The following is a 20,905-nucleotide window of genomic DNA, read 5'->3' as shown; positions in this document are numbered from 1 at the left end:
AGACATGAAGAGCTGTCATTGATGGTTTAACATCAACTTGAAAGATGTATAAATCTGGGAGTTAAACAGATGATACTTGAAACCACGAGAGCTAATGAGATCACTTAAGAAGGGGTATTCAGGGGCAGCTGGGTGACTTAGTGGATTGAGAGCCAGGCCTAGAGATGGGAGGTCCTGGGTTCAAATGTGACCTCAGACACTTCTTAGCTAGCTATGTGACCGTGGTTTAGTCACTTAACCTCCATTATCTACTCCTTACCGCTCTTCTGCCTTAGAACCAATAAGCAATATTGATTTTAAGATGAAAGATAAGGGCATTTAAAAAACAAAAAACAAAAAAAGGGTCCATACAGAAGGGAGAGGGCCTAGGATAGAGCCTTAAGGGATCCTTATGGTTAGTGGAGGATAATTTTCCAACAAAGAAGATAAAAGGAGACATCAAAAAGATAGGAGAACCAGGAGAGAGCAGTGCCACAAAAACTGAGAGAGGAAAGAGTGTCCAGGAGTGAAAGGGAATAGTCAGCTATGTCAAAAGCTGAAAAGAAGTCAAGAAGAATTGTGAAAAGACCATTGGACTTAGGAGTTAAGAGATTGATCATTGGTAATCTTGGAGAGCTGCTTGAGTTCGGTGATGTGATTGCAAGTCAGATTGCAAGGAGTGGAAGAGTGGGAGAAGAGGAAGTAGAAGCAGTAAGTATAGAAACCTCCCCCCCCCCTTTTAGTTGTGAAAGGGAAGATAACTTCTGGTTTTCATTCATTATTCTTGCTAAATAGGTTCCAGTTAGACATATTCAGGATAACAGTTCAGGAATGAGGTTTGACTACCCTGATGCACACCCCTCCACCATTACATTCCTGTCAATACAGATATCAGTCTGGGCATCTGTGTATCGTGTTAATTGGGTGTGAGATCTACTTCTAGGCAGAGAGTGATAAAGAACCAGCACCTGTGGGAGTAAAGATGATGAGAGTGGGAGCTGCATAGCCCACTTTGGTAATAGACCACATAGGATTCCCCGGAGTCTGTACTGGCTTGGACATCTGTCTTTTCTAGCTTTTGAGAAGACTCGGCAGTATGAGGAAAGATCCTTGGCGCACTCCACAATGGGAGAGTGGGAGCTTGTGACATAGTACCATCAGAGCCTTTAGAGTAGGGGTTCTTAACTTTTTTGGTGTCATAGACCCCTTTCTCAATCTGGTGAAAGGTATGAACTCCTCAAGTGTAATGTTTTCAAATGCTTAAAATAAAATATATAGTATTTAAATTATATTGAAATATAGATTTTTTTAAAGAAAAAAGTTCCTAGATTCCAGGTTAAAAATTCCTGCTTTAGAATATCCTTTCTTGGCCAATTGTGCCCGTTTAGACTTCTCAGTTACTCCTCTCCTGGCCCCTAACCTGTCCAAGCCTTACCTACTTTGAAGTGGTGGTAAATGAAATCCCAGGTTGGGTTGGCCTCCTGGATTGGATTGAAATACTGCTGGAGCCTGCCTAATTTTGAAGCAGGGTGGCACCCATCCTCCCTTGCCACATCTTTTGTGGGATAGGAAGTTTAAAAATGGGTCTTACTGACCATTCACTTTCCATCTTTAGCTTGGGTAGAAGGCACCCTGAGGATTGTAGCTAAAGCAGTCACTGGGAAACAGTGATGACTGACTTGAACCCTCTTAACTTGATTAAAAGATTCTTCAAGGAAAGCTGCTTGTATCTTTCACCTTTACTAGTTCTATTTCTAGATCTCCTTAGAAGCTCCAGTCTAGAAGAATTCCTATTGATTTAACCACTCAGGTTCTAAGAGCTGAAGGAATATATTATGTCACTCTTTATAGGCTGTCTTATCTATCTCCTGGGTGACATTTCAGGTGAAATGGTTTAGTGGAAGGAGCCCTAGATCTTGAATTTAAAGGACATGGGTTCAAATCCCTGCCTTGCCACTTGCCATCTGGATGACCCTGGGCAGGTCACTTCTTTCCGTAGCTTCCAGTTCCTCTACAAAATGAAGGCATTGAACTAGATAATCTTTAAGGCTCCTTCCAACCCTAAATTCTCTGACCCCTTTGGACATTTCCTACTGCAGGACTATCCCCCTGAGTGAGGAGTAATGAGCACTTTAATGTGCTGACTTGTCAGATCCTTTCCTGGTACATTAGAACAAAAGTTGCTCCTTTCTCATTAGAACCCTCTTTGTGCGGGTGTCTTTAATCAATTGCTTCCCCAGGGACAATATTTTTAGAAATTATATTTTTCACACTCTCGCTCACTTTCCCCTTTTGGAAATTCTCTTCCCTGTGCCGAATGAAATGAACTAATGAGATGCCATGAGAGTTCGGGCCAGTGTTAATTGGAATCGGCATAGAAGAGCCGCCATGCACATGTACTCGCTTTTACCCCCGCTTCCCTAAGTTCCTTCTCTCTGTCTCCTTGGCACAGGTTGCACAGACGGCAGATGGTGTGGACGCTGACCTCTGGAAAGACGGCTTATTTAAATCCAAGGTTACCAGATACCTGTGTTTCACAAGATCATTTTCTAAAGAAAATGTAAGTCCAATAATGCCTTCCATCTATGGGCTAAATACCAGGTGTTTATGGTTATCTTGGATATTTCTTTATCCCTTATGTGACTAATTTTTATTCTCCCAAGATAACCATATTTTAAGTAAAATGAGTGGAATTGGTTGGCCTGATATAGAGCCATAGCATATAGTACTTATTAGGCAACCTACTATGCACCCAGCATAGGTGTAGGAGTAGGCAAAAAGTTCAGATAAAACATAGTCCCTATCCTCAAGGAGTCCATAGTTTAGTAGGGACAGGAAGGTGCAATGGATGAATGTTTGAGATCTGACTTCAACATTTACTTAGCTTTTGAAGAAACTGAAGAAAGGATGATTTAAACTGCCTCCTCTTGGTTAACTGTTTTAGGATGACTTGATTAAATAAACCCAGTAAATAATATATTTAGAGCAGTGATGGGCAAACTACAGCCGGTGGGCCACATGTGGCCCCCTGAAATGTTCTATCTGGCAGCCCAACATTATTCCTAATCTGACGAATACAATGAGTAGGATACAATACAGTGAAACTTCGAAAGAGTTGCCTTAGAAACAGACTGACAGATGACCATTTCCTTTCCTTTCCTCCCCCTCTTTAAAAAGTTTGCCCATCACTGATCTGGAGGTAATTACCATACACTAACTTAACCCTTAAAGATGAGCAAGGACTTGAGAAAGTGGGTGACACCTAGATAGAGAAATGGCAGTTAAATCAGTTGATCTGAGAATTAATATAATAACTTATCTGCCTAAATTAGGGTTCTTGCTAGGGGATGAGGAGATTAGACAGGAAACAATAACAACTGTTTATTGAGTGTAAAGGATTTAGGAAGGTGGGTAACAGGTTTCCTTAACTGGGGTAACTAATAACATATATTAGGGCAAGGGAATGGAGTCCTACACTAAAGTTTTCACTAACAATAACAGTCAAGCAGGATACAGTTTTGGAAATCTCACTCCTGGATCCCTGACTCCTCTAGTCTTGTTTCTTAACTCCTCCAGTGTTGTTTCTTTATAGGCTGTCTTGTCTATCTCCTGGGTGACATTTCAGATGAAATGGTTTAGTGGAAGATGCTCTGGATCCCAGGGTCTCAGCTGTTATTCTAACAATAGATCTAGTGGGGTAAAAACTGTGAACTGGTACAGAATGAAGGTCCACCCTCCAGGCTGCAAATCCAAGCTCCAGCTTGTTCTTCCCACAAAGATGATGGTATATTGATGATGCCTTCTCAGGGAAATCAAAACACACACAGGCTCCTTCTTCAGTGATAACCAACTGACAGTCCCAAGTTCTGTATCATTCCCCTGCTACATTCCAAGCTTTTAGAATGTTCAGTTCCTGCCACCCCGCTTTGAAAACTTTCTCTATCTACCCTTAAAAATACTATTTCCTTATTACACTTTAGAACCTTGTACAAGTGACTTTAATGAACTTTGTACTTTGTGAAATGAGAATTATAATATTTATATTACCTTTATATGTTTTACATTGCACACATATACATATATATTTACTGGCGAATTGTAAGAAAAGCACTTTTAAACCTAATGCCCTAGAGCAGGGGTCAGCAATGTATGGCTCTTTCTGCAGGAGCCATAAAGTCAATTTTTTTTCAGGTGCTGTTACAGGAGCTCACTGTGAGCACTGTATGGCTCTCATGAAATTACATTTTTAAAAATGTGGCGTTTATGGCTCTCACGGCCAAAAAGGTTGCCGACCTCTGCACTAGAGGAATTAGTTGTTGCTATTAATATAATTATTAATATTAATAGTAGTAGCTGTAGTAGTAGTAGCAGTTAGCAATAGTAGTAGAAGCAGTAGCAGCAGTATTAGTGAGAGGGCACTGAGATAATTTGGTCCAACCTTTTCATTTTCCAGAGGAGGAAGCTGCTTCCCAGAGAAGTGAAGTGGCTTCCTTAAGAAAAGAGCATTGCACTTAGAATCAGAAAACTTGCATCTAAACCCCTTATTCTTCTCACCTAATTCCTGTGTGATCTTGTGTGTGAGGTTAGTCCTCTCAATTGCAAAATTAGAGTGTTAGAGGAGTTCCCTTGCCCCTTCTAGTGGCTACCCTGGTGTCTTAAATCCAGTCCTATTCTTCTATCACAATATATCTTTGAAGGTGGATGTGGATGGTACAGTGTTATTCTCTACTTGTTTTGACAAGCAAACATTTTGTAAAGAGATTCTCAGTTTCATAGACAATGCTTTTTTTGTTGTTGTTTCTCTGTATTTTGGAATGTTTGTGGTCAATAATAATGGTTAAGTTCAAAATAAAAAAAATTAATAATAAAAATTGGTTGTGCATTGCTTGTAAAATCAGAGGACCTGTTTCAAATCATGGCCCTGCCAGGCACTAGCTGGCTGATCTTGGACAATACAATTCACTTCCTGTTCCTGGACCCCACCATCCTCACCTGTGAAAGGAGGGGGTTAGAACAGAAAGCCTCTAAGTGCTTTCTAGATCCACACAAACCCTGTGATATCTATTATCTCTTAATAGTTCTGCTGTATAAGGTAGAGGTAAAATTTTAACCCAGGTCTTTTGAGGATTATCTGTGAAACAGAATATTTTTTTTCTTCTTTTTTTTTTTTAATTTTAAACTCTTAACTTCTGTGTATTGACTCATAGGTGGAAGAGTGGTAAGGGTGGGCAATGGGGGTCAAGTGACTTGCCCAGGGTCAACAGCTGGGAAGTGTCTGAGGCCGGATTTGAACCTAGGACCTCCCGTCTCTAGGCCTGACTCTCAATCCACTGAGCTACCCAGCTGCCCCCCTGAAACAAAATATTTTAAAATATACTTTGCTTTGCAAAACAAGTACATAGTAATACAGCACAACCCACATTCACTTTCATTGCAACACTGTGTGGTATCACAAAGATATTAAGGAGAAAATCTGGATTTCTGACTACAAATGCATTTATCCGAATTCAGTACCCTTTCTACTCAAGCATTTTTTTTGAAAATTTTCAGCTCAGGATAAAGAAGACCTTCCTGATGGCAAGAGCTGTCTACAGTTGGTACCTGACAGCTGAGAAAACAGATTTTTTCCCCCTCTCTGGAAGTGTTTGAGCAGAGCTTATTTAAAAGGGATTCATTCTTTAGATAGGTTAAATTAGATGAGACTGAGGTCTTTTCCTGGACCTTTCATTCATTCATTCATTCCTTCATTATTTCATTCAACAATATTCATATGATCATATGATTTTGGAGCTCATTAGTTTGATTGTCTCATTTTAGAGACAAGGAAACAGGCCTAGAGAGAATAAATAATTTACATTTACAATAAGTTATACAGTTGATTAAGTAGTCAAGTTGGATTCAAATCCAGGTCTTTTGGCTTAATATTTAGTACTCACTTGATTGTACCATGTTATAACTCATTCACCAAACATGTTCAAAATGCTAGTTTTATGTAAGGCACTCACAGTGCTAGGCCCTGGATGGGGAGGGGGGTGGTACAGTTTAGTTATAATAACCCAGACCTCTTCCACTTGGAGTTCCCTGTCTGCTAGGAACATAAGGATATGATACAAAGGCAGTGATAATGCACAGTAATACATAAGTTTACTTGAGAAATACAAAGTACATTGTGACCTAAGACGTGGGAGCAAGAAGAATTATGATCTTTGTGGTAGGTAAAAGAGTGCCTTCTCTTTTCTGAAAAAAAAAAAATACCAACTTTCCATCTATTGTGAGGATGTGTGTTTATGACAACAGATATTTCTAGAATATATTCTAGGACTTGAGATTAGCTCAGATCTTAATTAGGTGAGCAGCTAGCAGCCCCATCTCAGGAGTTTGGGGAGTCCTATCTGGAATGTAAGCCAGCTGTACCCTCTCCCTCCCCCCATCATCATTTTTATTAATACAGAATCCTGGGGCTGGAGCGACACTGCTTGCTGTGGAAAGATCGAGATTAATTGTACTTTTCATGCACTGTACTTTCTGCATTACCTGTAATAATAATGTACATAGATTAGGTAGGGAGGATATTAAACAGAAGGATTTATGAACATTTGAATATTAAGTTGGTTATCTGTGGCCACCTTAAATGCAAGGTTGTCAAAAATAATTACAGTATACTAGCAAATACCGGCTACCAGAGACAATATAAATACCCTGAGTCAGTGCATATTGGGCTTTTGGCATGAATCATTTGCTCAACAAGGATTGGGAATATGTTTCTCATATTTATGAGGAGGAAATGAAAGAGAGCACGAGATGGGGGAGGGGAGAGGAACAAGCAAAATTAATGGTGTCGCAGACCTAATGTATGAAGCCCATTACAGTGGTTGCTTGGTGTAAGAAGAGACCATACTTTTAACTGTATGAAGCCCAGATGATGCAGACCTGCATTTTATCTCTTGCGGAGGATTTTTAAGTGTTTCTTTGAATGGTCACTATCATGGACGATCCTTTTGTTAATGTTGTTGAATGTTTCAGGGATGCACCCCTCCACTGATGCACATGATTGCTTTTCCTTGCCTGAGAAAATCTCCTCAGTTTCTATGACCCCAACAGTCTATCTAGCCAGCCCTCTGCTTATAAGCTTTGTACAATTAGTTAGGCTGGTTCTTGAACAGTTGTCCAGCCTGCCCTCAGGGTTCTATATTTCACAGTACAGGGAAGGGTACACCCCTCACTGCTAGGACCTAACCTCTTCAAGCATGGGGGATGGTTTTACTTTTTGTCTTTGTCTCCCTTGCCCATAGAGTGAATCTTGAGTTCCTTATCTGGAGAAGGAAGAAAATACTTACATTATGTCTTCAGAGAGTCAGAGCCTTTGTAGGACTAAAAGTACTATAGAAAGGGTGATTATGAAAAGTTACAGGAGAAGTGATCCCAAGGAAGGCAGAGTGAGTTCTGGATCTGGAATCAGAAGATCTGGTTTGAAATTCCAGCTCAGCTTTGTATTTCTTAAGTTACCCGAGCTAAATTACATTACTCAGTTTCCTCTTTTTTCTTAATATGAATACTAGGCCTGGGTAGTTTCTTGCTACTAATTCATTTTAACTCTGAATCTTATGTTCCCATAAGCTAGGCTCCCAACATTCGGAGTGAATATACTTTAATTTGCTTGTCAGAGTAAATCCAATTTAAACTCCTGACTTTGAGTAGCTGTCCCAGCTAGAGAGTGTACCAGTAGAGTTAGGACTCCCTGCTTATATTTCAAAGATGAAATCTTCGCAGGAGCAACTGTTAAGTAACATTCCGGGTAGACCTGAATCTTTTTCTCACTTCACAGATGCAGAGATGTGCTGAGTAGTCTCAGTCGTACCAATATGTAGAGAGAAATGTTTATTTCTTCCACTAACATGTAAAGGAAGAGAATAGCCATTGCGTAGTGATGATGACATAGTGATTAGCTGAACAATTATGTATTTGCTCAGAGAAGGCGGAGACTTCTCATCTTTGGGTTGAAGTGCTTCTATACTGTGAAGTAGATGGGATAGCATCAGACATTTCAAAACTTGCTTTAACTGGTTATGTCATAAGAGGAAGAAAGAAAAACAAATTGGAAATTACACTGTGACGATTTTATGCAAGAGCCAAACTGGTTCTGTATTTTGAGGTGTGACTCTGCATAACACTCAGTCCCAGACTTCAAAGATTGCCTGTGAGTGCTAACTTGTTTTAGATGTGATCTTCCCTTATAACAAAGACAATTAAGATGAGAAATTAATTAAGAGGAAGGGGGAAATTAATTAACAGATTAATTAAAAGAATTAAGAGAAAGGGGAAAAAGGCAGTTCAGTAAAACTAATCTTTACTTCCGATGCAATGTTTTAATAAGTCCAGCCGTGGAACTGATGAGGGCAAAAGTGGATGAGTGAGGGCCTTGGACTTTGTATTTCCATCTTTCTTTTTAGCTTTTAGAGACTTGCTGAAGAACACATCCTTTTTTTGTTGTTGTTATTTTCCTTTTCCTTTTTTGCTTTTGGGTTTTCTTTTTTATATGAAGACTTCATTAAGTTTGAGCTTTTGATATTTTCATGAGAAGGAAGAGAGGTATGATCTCATTTCTCTTCAAGAAATGGACATTTATACATGATTTGGTTTCAGGTTTTTTTGTTCATGTCCATTGTTGAACACATAGATTGTTTATCTGGTTCTGCTTATTTTACTTCATGTTAGTCTTCCCATGCTTATCTATAGGATAATGCATCTTTGCAAAAAATATTTGTAGGGGCAGCTAGATAGTGCAGTGGGTAGAGCACCAGGCCTGGCATCAGAAGGACCTGAGTTCAAATTTGGCCTTAAACATTTCCTAGCTGTGTGAACCTAGGCAAATCATTTAACTCCTATTACCTGACCCTTACCATTCTTCTGTCTTAGAATTGGTAACTGACAGAAGGTAAGGGTTTATATTAAAGAAAAAAGAAAAAATATTTTGTACCTCATTTAGGGAAACATGGTATTATAGAATTTATGTGAAAGCCCTGGTCTTGGGAGTCAGAAGGCCTGGGATCAAATCCTTTCTCTGGTACTTATTAACTGAATGAGTCTAGGCTCAATGAATGCCTTGTGCTGGGGATGCTTAGGTAGATTGGGCGTGTTGTTTTCAGTCACTAAATCATGTCCAACTCTTTGTAACCCTATGGATCATAGTACACCCATTACTGTCCTTGGGATTTTCTTGACAAAGATACTGGAGTGGCTTGACATTTCTTTCTTCAGTGAATTAAGACAAAGTTTAAGTGACTTGCCCAGGGTCACATAGCCAGCAAATGTCTAAGGCCAGATTTGAACTGAGGTCTTACCTAGCTGCCTCTAGATTAGTGTGGCACCTGCTGTAGAGGAACTTAGAGATGAAAAAGTATACAGAATATTTTGAGTTTAGAGATCATCTTTTCCAATCCGGTCCTTGGCAAAGTGAAAGCAATACCAGACACAGAGTCAGGAAACCTAGTTTCTAGTCCTGGCTCTTGCTACTTTTACCATGTTCTGGTGGGCAAGTCACTACCTGTTCAAGTCTCAGTTTCCTTATCTGTAAAACAAGCACAATGGTACCTGTACTACCTACTTCACAGAACATTTTTAAGGAAAGTACTTTGTACATTTTTGTAGTAGCCGTGGTATTTCAGAGATGGAAAGTGAGATTCAGAGTAAGTAAGAAAGCTAACTAGGACTCAAACCCAAATTTCCTAACTCTTAGTTCAGTAGTCTATCTACTATGTCATGCTGTCTTCCATGATTTCCTCTTAACCTTAGTTTCCTCATCTTTAAAATGAGGATAATAATCATTATACTTCATATGCCCTCATTACCCCAAAGGTGGCCTGAAGGTGATTTTTTTTTCTTTTGGTCATAGCAATTCATGAAGCCCCTCTACTAAGACATGGAGAGGTTGTGAGGTACAAAAGGGGCAACACTGATGAAACCAAGGATGTTTTAGGAAACCCTACCCATAAAAGAGAGGGCTGCTTTGTTTTGAAGAAAACACTATGGTGAACTGTTAAGTACTATATACACATCCACAAAAGCATGCTCATAGTTACTAATCCATCCTATTTATATTTTGGGAATATGAGGTTGTTCTAATGGTATAGGTATTTCCTCCATAACTAGCCAGCCTTTAAGTGAGAAGGTTTACCATTCATTAAGAGGTCATGATCCATGAACAACAATCTATTCTTGGGCCCAAACTTATGGCATCCATAGGAAAATTGAAGTGGAAGAGACTTTCTAAGCATCTACTCCAACTCCCTCATTTTGCAATGAAGGAAACTAAGGAAGTGACTTGCCCCAGGTCACATAGTCATCTCCCAAACCCTTTATGGCTTAGACCTTTACTGGCAGAGTCTTTGAAAACCTGTACACCAAAATGTTGTCTCAGACAACTACTTGAGTGCAAGTTTATCCATGGGATCACAGGATTCACAAGTTGGGAGAGATCTTAGGGATGGTTTTTCCTGATCACCTTTATCCTTGGAATACTACATTCAATTCTGAGCACCACTTAGAAAGGATGTTCCTAGGGATGGAGGACAAGCAGGATAGGTAGTGTAGTTCATTCTGAATGACCATTATTTGAAGAAATTGGGGACAGTTGGCCCTTATAGAAGACTTGGTGGTGGGAACAAATGATAGATGCCCTCAAATATTTGAAGGGCTGTCCCATGTAAGGAAGATTGCCCTTGTTCTGTCTAGCTAAACAGGACAAAACTGGGAGCAATGGGCTGAAATTACCAAGAGGCTAAAGACTTGATGTAAGGAAAATCTTAATTTAAGGAAAACCTTTGTAATGATGAGAATTTTGAAAAGTGCTGTATTCCTGCTGGTGGAGTTGTGAATTGGTCCAACCATTCTGGAGGTCATTTTGGAATTATGCCCAAAGGGCTTTGAAAGAATGCCTTCCCTTTGACTCAGACATACCACTGCTGGGTTTGTACCCCAAAGAGATAGTAAGTAAAAAGACTTGTACAAAAATATTTATAGCTGTGTTCTTTGTAGTGGCAAAAAAAAATGGAAAATGAGGGGGTGTCCTTTGATTGAGGTATGGCTGAACAAATTGTGGTATCGAATGGAGATGGGATATTATTGTGCTGAAAGGAATAATGAACTGAAGGAATTCTGTGTGAACTGGAAAGAACTCCAGGAATTGATGCAGAGTGAGAGGAGTAGAACCAGGAGAACATTGTACACAGAGATTGATACATTATGGCACAATCGAATGTAATAGATTTTTCTACTAACAGCAATGCAATGACTCGGGACAATCCTAAGGAATTTATGAGAAAGAATGCTATCCACATCCAGAGAAAGGACTGTGGGAGTAGAAATGTAGAAGAAAAACATATGATCACATAGTGTGATAGGGATGTAATTAGGGTTTTTATTTTAAAAGATCACTCTATTGCAAATATGAATAACATGGAAATAGGTTTTGAACAATGACACATATATAACCCAGTGGAACTGCTTGTCAGCTTCTGGATGGGGGAGATAAGAGTGCGGGTGGTGGTGGAAGAAATATTCCAAATAAAAAAATATGGAGAAAAGTACAGTGTTCTACCTTGGTAGGTAATAAGCTCTTCCTCTCTAGAGGACTTCAAACAAAATCTGGGTGGCCATTTCCATGTGTCATGTTGAAGGGACCTTGTTTAGGTATGGGTTGGACTAGGAGGCCATTGAGGTTTTTTTCCCAACTCTTGAATCTCTGTTCAGTTCAATTTAATTTACAGAAGGAGAGCCTGATACTCAACTATGTACAGCTCATGGAAACATAAAATATTTCAAACTGGAGAGGACCTGAGTACACATAATGTCAGACCATAGAATGGCATTGTTCCCTTTAGTAGTAAATAGGAGAGCCAGGATTCACATTCGTATGCTTTTTTTAAAATTAAAAAAAATTTTTTTTTAACCCTTAACTTCTTGTGTTGGCTTCTAGGTGGAATAGTGGTAAGGGTGGGCAATGAGGGTCAAGTGACTTGCCCAGGGTCACACAGCTGGGAATTGTCTGAGGCCGGATTTGAACCTAGGACCTCCTATCTCTCGGCCTGGCTCTCAATCCACTGAGCTACCCAGTGGCCCCATATGCTTTTGTATGTTGTAAGTACATAGTTGTTTCCATGTTGTCTCTTCTCTTAGAATGTGAGTTTCTGGTGGGCAGGAATGGTGTTTTTTTTCTTTCTTTATATCCACAGAATTTAGTACAGTTCCTGGCTAATAGTAAGTCAACAAGCATTTATTAGGTCCTTCCTATAATAAATGCATGTTGACTGACTGCCTTTGACTCCAAATCTAACATTCCTTCCACTCTCTAATACTGCCTTTTTAATAGATTGAACTCATATAAATATAGAAAAGACTATTTTTGAGTGTATAATTTGGAGGACCTGAAACAGCCAAACAAAGATGGCTTTACTCTACATACGATACATGGGATTTTGCAAAAATTATACCATAATTAAAAAAAATTGTGCAAATGTGCCTTGCGTTTATGTTGTCTTTTAGATTGATTTTGGAGCAGTGACATTTTAGCCTAGTAATTGGTTCTGCATTATGTTCAAACGTGCGTGTGCTCAAACAGTGACTGCCACAGGAATTTGCCCTTTCTAAAATCTACATGTGCCTAATGCAGACTGTCAGGAGCATGGAGCCGAGCTGGCAGAACACTGGGGCTGTGTGTGCACGGCTGCCCTCTGCTGGGTGGAACATCAGACTATTGGAAAGCTTTGCTCCCTCCTTCATCAAAGGGCTTCCTTTGGGTGCCCAAGAATGGGTCTGAGCATCTTAAAAGATGCCACAGCTGAAGTTCTTGCCAGAGAGCCACGTGTGGCTTGTGCCTAGCTGTTTCAGCCTGCTAAAATGGCCACCTGCTGTAATTAACCTTCTGCCACAAAGCTGGCACTAGTCATACAAACATAAAATATTCAAGCTGGAAGGGACCTGGGAACCCAGAATGTTAGAACATAGAATATCATAGTTCAAAGGGACCTTAGAGATTCCTCTCATCCCCTTCCTTTATTTTACAGGTAAGGAAATTTGCCAGTAGCAGTGTCATGTGATAGAAAGAACTTTAGGTTAGGATACTTAGCTTTTGAATGATGATTCTGTTGCTTACTTATCTTGGTGACAATAGGCAAATCATGTAAATATGTATTATTATTATTGTTATTATTGTTATTATTATTATTGTTATTATTATTATTATTGTTATTATTATTATTATTATTATATCCAGTACTCAAACCTAGTTTAATAGACTACTTCATCTAGTATGTTAGTCCTCTAGACCTCATTGCATAAAGCATGTATCATGAAACTAAAATTTCAAAGAAAAGGAGAGTCTAGGCACTCAGGTTAACTGTCTACTTTTTCCCCTCCTCTCTTCTTCCTGAAGAGTCATTTAGGGAATGTTCTGGTGGATATGAAGCTCATCGACATAAAAGACACGCTACCTGTAGGCTTCATCCCAATTCAGGAGACTATGGATACACGTAAGTCATCTTTTAGTACCACTTGTCACAATTAAAGTTTTCTTCCTCCAGGAATTATTTTAACTGTTTTCCATTTACACTTTCTTTTGAAAATATTTTAGGAGTTTTATTGTGTGCCCAGGAATACACCTCCTTATATGAGGCATAGAGAATCATACAATTTTAGAGTCGAAAGTGACTTTACAACATAGAATGTTAGAGCTAGAAGGGATTTTAGAATATGTGTGCTAGAAGGAATCTCAGAATATGGAACATTAGAATATAGAATGTTAGAGTTACACAAGACTTAGAAGAAGAAGAAATCCAAACTTATTCACTTTGTAAATGAGGAAATTCAGGACCATAGAGGAAAAGGGTCTTGTTAAGGGTCAGAAATTTAATCGGTGACTACGCTAGGACTCAAGCCATTGGATCTTCTGAGTTAAAAGCCAGGATTCTTTTTATTTCTTTTGCCTTCAAGGAGTTAGTGGGGTATTCTGGGTAGCAGCATATAAAGAAGGAGACAAGTAGATGGCTCAGTGGTTGGAGTATTGAGTCTGAAGTCAGGAAGTCCTGAGTTCAGATCTGGTCTCAAACATTTAATAGCTTTGTGACTCTGTGCAAGTCATTTAATCTCTTTTTACTTTAATCTACTGGATATGGAAATGGCATACCGTTCCAGTGTCTTCAAAACCTCATGGACAGCAGTGGCATGTTATTGCTTATAGGTTCACAAAGAGTTGTACATGACTGAATAACTGAACAACAACAGCAGCAATCCTCTTTTATTTGCTTCTTTATTCTTGCTTTCAAGGAATTTGTAGGGTATTCTGGTTAGCAGCATATAAATAAGAAAAATGTTCCTCCATCTTAGAAGGGTGATCCCCCAGATATGACCACTGGATTAGTTTGTGCAAGAAAAAAATGATTTAAAAAGCTATATCTTATCTTTAGAAAGTGTGTTCCTGATCAAGTTTTCCTAATGCCAAAATTTGGCACAGGATCCAAATGTAAAAGGAACAAAAAAATCAAAATCTTAGAAACAGAAATAGTTTTTTGCTTTTTGACTTTCAGAGCAAGAATAGTCTCTTTCATTAAATCTCCATTTCCTCTGGGCTGCCAGTTGACCTCATCGGGGCTGCTCCAGATATTCTGTCATGACTATATATAGCATGAGAATAGCAGTTTGCTGGCCCTAGAGTAACTTGGGGAGACATGGACCCAGAACCTTTTGCCGTCTGAAAACAATAGGGAAACCTCCATCCCAGCAGCAACTTAGGAAAAAAAAAAACACCAAATAACGAAATTTCTATGGCAGTCTGGGAAGAGGTAGGATAGTCAAATGAAGCTGCCCTGGGTTAGGTAGGAATAAATTGCTTCAGCAGTTTGGAGAAAGATGGTTAGGGTAAAAGTGAGAACCTGGTAACTTGAGTGAGAATTGACCCTTCATCTCTGGTATAAGATTGACCATGAGGCTGCTTCAAAGTGGGACTTTTGTCAGAATCCAAAAGACGTAGAGCGAGAAACATAGAATCAGAATCCGGGAAGATAAATTGAATATAAAAACTTTGCTAACCATGTTTAATCTTTGAATATGTAAAAGGGACCTTCAGGTATGGCATTATGAATGCCTATTATCATACAGTCCTGCAATAAATTCCGCTATCGTAAAATGTCTTAGATTCCTAGATGCCATCATTTAATATAGGGATTCTTAACCTAGGGTCCACACACCACCTCGCTTGCCATGAATAGATTCAGAGGATCTATGGCCTTTGATGGGAAAGGAAATTACATCTTTGTTTCAAGGTTTTTTTTGTAATCTTATACATTTGAAAATAGTATTCAAAAGGGTTCCATGACACCAAAAAAAGGTTTAAAATCCCTCATATAGTCAATTCCACCTTCTTTTTGACCATGAAAAAATTGAGGCCTACAGAGGATAATTAACTTGCCCAAGATTACCTGGTTAGTGCTAGAACTGAAACCAACTAGAACCTGTGTCTCCTGAATATCAGTCCCAGTGTTTTTTCTACTCTATCCTCCTAGTTGCCACCTGCCAGCTAGGTGGCACAGTGGAGAGGGTATTAGATCTAGAGTCAAGAAGACCTGAATTGAAAATCAGTCTCAGACACTTACTAGCTGTGTGACCCTGGGCAAATCACTGCCTCAGTTTCCTCACCTGTAAAAGGGGATAATATCACCTACCTTCCATGGTTGTTGTGAAGATCAAATGAGATAATAATATTGGTAAAGTGCTTAGCATGGTGCCCAGCACATTGTAGATTCTTAATTCTTTCCCTTTATCTACTACTTTAAATTTGATTTAAGCTAAACAAAAATTTTTTGTGATTTGTTTTGAATATTTACTTATTTCAAAGATATTTGAGTTCCTTTGTGTGACTCCCATCTCTTCAGACACAGACTCTAATATGAGCTGTGCTTTAATGTTTATTTTTAAAAAGAATCAAACTGGCAGTAAACCTTCTGGGTATAAGCATTTATCCCTATATCTAGTCTAATCCCCTGATGACAGATATACAATTTTTTACTGGCCCAACCTTAAAGACTTCACAGGTTGGTTTCACCTGCCAGAGCTTGTGCTTTGTTGTCATTACTTTCAAGACCCAAGATCTCCCTGTCACTTCTATCTACCAGCTAATCAAAGTTGGGATCTTTCCTTTTAGACTCCATTTGGTTCAAGACACATTTATTAGCACATAAAATGGGCAAGGCATTAAGCTTGGCCCTGGAGATAAGCTAAAAATAGCATGATCCCTTCTTGTAAGAAGCTTGCAAGGGATGTATCAATATATGACTCTACAAATGTCTATACCCAGATGAACAAATATGGTAAAAATAAAAGTGAATTGGGTGAGCCTCATCCAAGGAATCAAATTTGACAGCATAGTTATCACTGAGACTTGTTGACCTATGTTTGGAATATAGGGCTTCCTAGACCACCTTGAAAGAAAGAGGAAATAGTTGAGGATCTCAGGAAACAGTTCATAAGCCTAGCACAGAGCCACATTAGTAAAGAAATTGAAATTCTCGTAAACCAGGGTATATGTACACATTCTCCCTTCTCTCCCTTCTTCTCTCTCTTTCTCTTTTTCCTTTCCCCAAAGCAGAGTAGAATTGGTTGTGAATGTGGCAATGATGGAAGCCTTGAGTAAAACGACTATTTTTTTTATAATAGGGGACTAGCTGGTAATATTCTTAACATGCATTTTAGATTGGGGTGGGGGGAAGCAGATTTCAAAGGGTTTAGAGGAAGTAAAGGTAGAAAAGTCATCTCAGGAAGAATGGAAGACTCTTAAGAATGAAACTCTGCATACACAAAAAATAATATTTCCATTAATATTTTCATTAATGAGAAAAGGAGAAATTATCTAAAGAAACTGATGTGAATGCATAAGGAATTCAGTGATATGCTTAGAAGATGAAAACCAGAGCAGGAAATGTATGTTGTATAAAAAGTATGGCATTATTATATAAGAATAGTGTTAGGAAGTTAAAGTGTGGTATGATCTGAAGCTAGAAAGAGAACATGCCAATGACAACAAAAACTCTGTTTAGAATTTATATTGGTGAAAAGAGGAGGATCCAAGAAAGTATAGAACCGCTGAGCTGGGTAGGTCAAACAATGATGATGGCCAAGAAAAAAGGAAAAAAAAAAGATGTACTCAATTTCGAAATTTTTTTTCTCCACAAAGTAGAAGTTTGGAAGGGAGAAAATAACAATGTTTAATAAAGTTGATAATCAAAATAAATAAGAAGATAATAAGAGATCAAGAGTTACCCCTGATGACTGCAGCCTTTACTGAGATGGCAGGTTTGGGAAGTCTTTTAAGGACATGGGAAGATTGCATGTGTTTGCATGTCTTGTAAGAAAAAAAAGAGTAGAAAATGAGAAGTAGAAGTTTATAGAGAAAAGGTCCTGATTCTTGGAGCAAGCTGGTGAAGGAGAGAGAAGAGGATGTATTCAAAGGCCCAAGCAGGCAGAGTTGACAATGGCAAGAAGGGCCACTTCTTCCATGAAGACTGAAGGAAAGGTGGGAGTGAATGTGAGAAAATATGGATGAGTTTTTACACTTAAGATGGAGGATATGAAGATCTCCCAATAGATGACGTTAGTTTTCTCAAGTGAAGTAGTAGGCATGGTTATCTGCTCAGAGACTGAGTCATGTGGGATAATCATAGTAGACTTGAGACCCCACAAAGTTTAGAATAGCCAATCCAGGAAGCATGATAGAATATCAGTTAATGAAGAATAAACTAATCACTAAGTAGCATTTTAAATAATGTGTATTTGTAGTGGATCCAGTCTTAATGATTGTGACTTCTTTTGCATTGTCTCTCAGCATAGGAATAGTGCTAGAGAAAGTGGTTAGTGAGGGTGAACCAAGATTGAGGAACTGCTGGTCTCTCAGGAAAGGTGGTAGAATAAGACGTCAAATGATTAAATGGTGGTAGTGAGTTGTATATAGTTGAATAAGCCACCTTTAATATCAAGACAATGATATGGGATGTGGAGGGGCAGGGTTGAGTTGGATATAGATTGTGGAAGTTAAAGAAAAAGGAAGTAGGAGTTTGTCAGCTACTGTTTGGAAAAAGAACCAGTTGACCAGGGTCAACCTCCAGGATCCATGTTGTAGATATGAGGGCATCAGTTTCTATGGCTTGTCAATCCAAACACTGGGGAATTAGTGGCTTAATCAATGAGAAGAAACAATAGGAAGGAGCATCTGGTTAATAAGTGCCTGGTGTCTAGGTTTTTCAGTTGGACCAATTTAAGTTCAGCACCAACCCTTTAGTCTTATCTTAGTATTACAATAACAACAATAATAATAGCATTTATATTGTGCTTTAAGGTTTACAAAGCCTTTTATATATGACATTTCGTTTGAGCCTCTCAGTCTTGTAAAGTAGGAGCTATTATTTTCTCTATCATACAGAAGAGAAAGTGAAAACTGATAAAAATTAAATGATTTGCCCAGGGTCACATAGCTAATGTTTGGCTGCTTGAGACTCAAACTCACTGAAGTTAGAGCTCAGGACCATCCAGAAAGTCACACAACTGAACGGACTGGGCTCATGACTTATTTAATATCAGTTGGACCCATACTATTACATGGAAATTCTCTTATTCTTCCCAGACTGACTACTAAAATCCCCACCATGATTATTCCAAACCTATTCTCTCTTCAAGCCCCATCTGCCAGCAGATAGCATTGCCTCTTATTCTATGTCAGAAACCATCTTCCCTGAGCTCCCGCCTTCTTCTTATTCTGTACCTCAAAACCCTATCTACATCACTTATTACTTCCTTCTATTTTTTCCCCCAAACTCTAAGGAATTGGTGAAACTTTTCTTTGTCAAGACCAGTCTCTCTATGTTCTTGATCCCTGTTCCTTCTGATTCCTCCAGGGCTTTAATCCTTCAGTCTCTCTTTTTATCTTTAATTTCTCCTTATCTGTTGACTCCATAAGTTTCCTATAAATTTGTACAAATATGAACTAGTTTCGTTCATTCATGAAGAAACTTGGCTTCTAAATGGAGGAGTTAGACTTTCTTGAGTTCTCTGGCTCTTTATGTCTCTACCCTGGTGTGCTGGAAAGAATCAGCTGAAGTTTATTTCTAGGATTCTCCCCAAAAGCAGTGAGATAGAATCAAGTCTAGAATAGGTATTAACTTCCTTTACACAAAAAAGTGCTTAACACAAGGAACTCACCAACATACATTAACAAAGACTTAAACAAACAACAGTAATAATTTATAACTACTGTTATAGCCTTCCAGGAGGTTGATACTTAAAACATCAAAAACACAATGCAATTTGTTGGACTGCTGAATCAGCATTTCATCTTCATGGCAGCTCTTCCTTGTCTGAGCAGTTCCTTCCTCCATGTCTTATGGGAAGTCAGTCTGTGGGTTGGGCTCATGTTTTTGCCTATGACCATCTTTTCAAAGAAGTGAGATCATAGTTCCTGAGGGCTTCTCCCAGAGTGCACTGTCTGAGGACACAAAAGCTCTCCTCTCTCAAATTCATGAGGTTACTTCTAAGGCAGTGATAGCAAACCTATGACACGTGTGTCAGCTCTGACACGTGTAGCCATTTTCAATGACACACAGCCACATGTGGCTACATACATAGAAGTATAGGGCCGCATGCCTAGGATGAAACATTTGCTGTAGTGTAGTGTAGACACTCTGTGTACTATAGATGACAATTCTTCCTATATTAATTTACCTATTTTGGTTTATTAAATACAATTATATATTACAATTATACATATTTGTTATTTAAACTATAAATATCGTGAAATTATGGTTTTTTTCTTGAAATGACACACCACCTGAGTTATGCTCAGTTTTTGGCGAATTTTGACACACCAAGCTCAAAAGGTTGCCCATCACTGCTCTAAGGCTAGAAACATCCATCTCTAAGGCTTTGAGATGCAGTCTCAGGCTTTCCTAAGTCCATATATGCCTTTTTTGCCATGTACTAAAAGCCACCCTGCTGCCAGTGTGGGAGAGGAGTGGTCTCTTTTCCCCCCATCATAGGAGAGGCCTAGTTAGCAGTGAGGAAGAGAGAAAGCTCTAGAAGATGAGGCCAACATAGTGATCAAAACCACAGTTTGCTGCATCATCCCAAAGCAAAAAGCATTTGAGTGTAGTCACATGTTTTCCCCAGAGTGAAGAATGAATGCATTTCAGGTAGGACAATTCCCTTGTTCTGATGTCCAGAGGCAGGAATGAGACTTAGCATGCCAAGGGTATACTCTTCCACACAGACCACAGGCCTGCTGTTTATTCTCTGTTAACACTGAAAAAATTTTCAGTTGACCCTGCCATCCTCTTGCCCTGTCAGACTCTGCCTTTCTTCCTTTTCACAGCCAAATTCCTAGGGAAAACTCCTCTCACTTCTTCTTAGTCCCTTACAACATGACTTCCAACTGCTCAAGCAGTTGACTGAAATGGCTCCTTTCAAGGACACTAGTGATCTTTTAGCTCCTAAATTCAGTGGCCCTTAGTCCTTTCACTTCTTTGCAGCTTCTGGGTACTGTTGATCCATCTCCTTCTACTCTCTGACCATTCCTTATTCTCCTCTGCTGGATCATTATCTGCCTCTCACACCCTATGAGTATGCCCAAGGTTCAGTTGTTTCATCCTTTGCCTTTCTATTTTTGTACAAGCTGACTCCCCTCACCCCCACCCCCTTCCTCCATTAAATGTACTCCTTCTTTCTCTTTATTGCTTCAAACATTTTATTTTCTTCAAGGCTTAGCTCATCAACCAACTGTGGCCTTTCTTGAATGTCCTAGTTGATAATGTGTTCTTTCTTAAATTAACTTATATTTCCTGATCTGTGTACAGGAAGAATCCCCTTTGTAGAATGTAAACTCTTTGAGGTCAGG

The 20,905-nt window shown here is 39.0% G+C and overlaps 1 protein-coding gene across 1 annotated transcript in view; it reads left to right on the top strand.

The window, feature by feature from the left end:
* MVB12B (multivesicular body subunit 12B) overlaps positions 1-20,905 on the top strand; it is a 310,868-nt gene that overhangs the window by 72,057 nt on the left and 217,906 nt on the right. Inside the window, exons 3-4 of the mRNA XM_044664228.1 lie at positions 2,432-2,539; positions 13,409-13,505. Coding sequence (XP_044520163.1) covers positions 2,432-2,539; positions 13,409-13,505 — 205 coding nt within the window. The remainder of the gene's footprint in view (positions 1-2,431; positions 2,540-13,408; positions 13,506-20,905) is intronic.

This window comes from Gracilinanus agilis, chromosome 2 (genome assembly GCF_016433145.1).
Source record: "Gracilinanus agilis isolate LMUSP501 chromosome 2, AgileGrace, whole genome shotgun sequence".
Classification (NCBI taxonomy): Eukaryota; Metazoa; Chordata; class Mammalia; order Didelphimorphia; family Didelphidae; genus Gracilinanus; species Gracilinanus agilis.
This window is presented reverse-complemented; position numbering and strand designations above follow the sequence as displayed.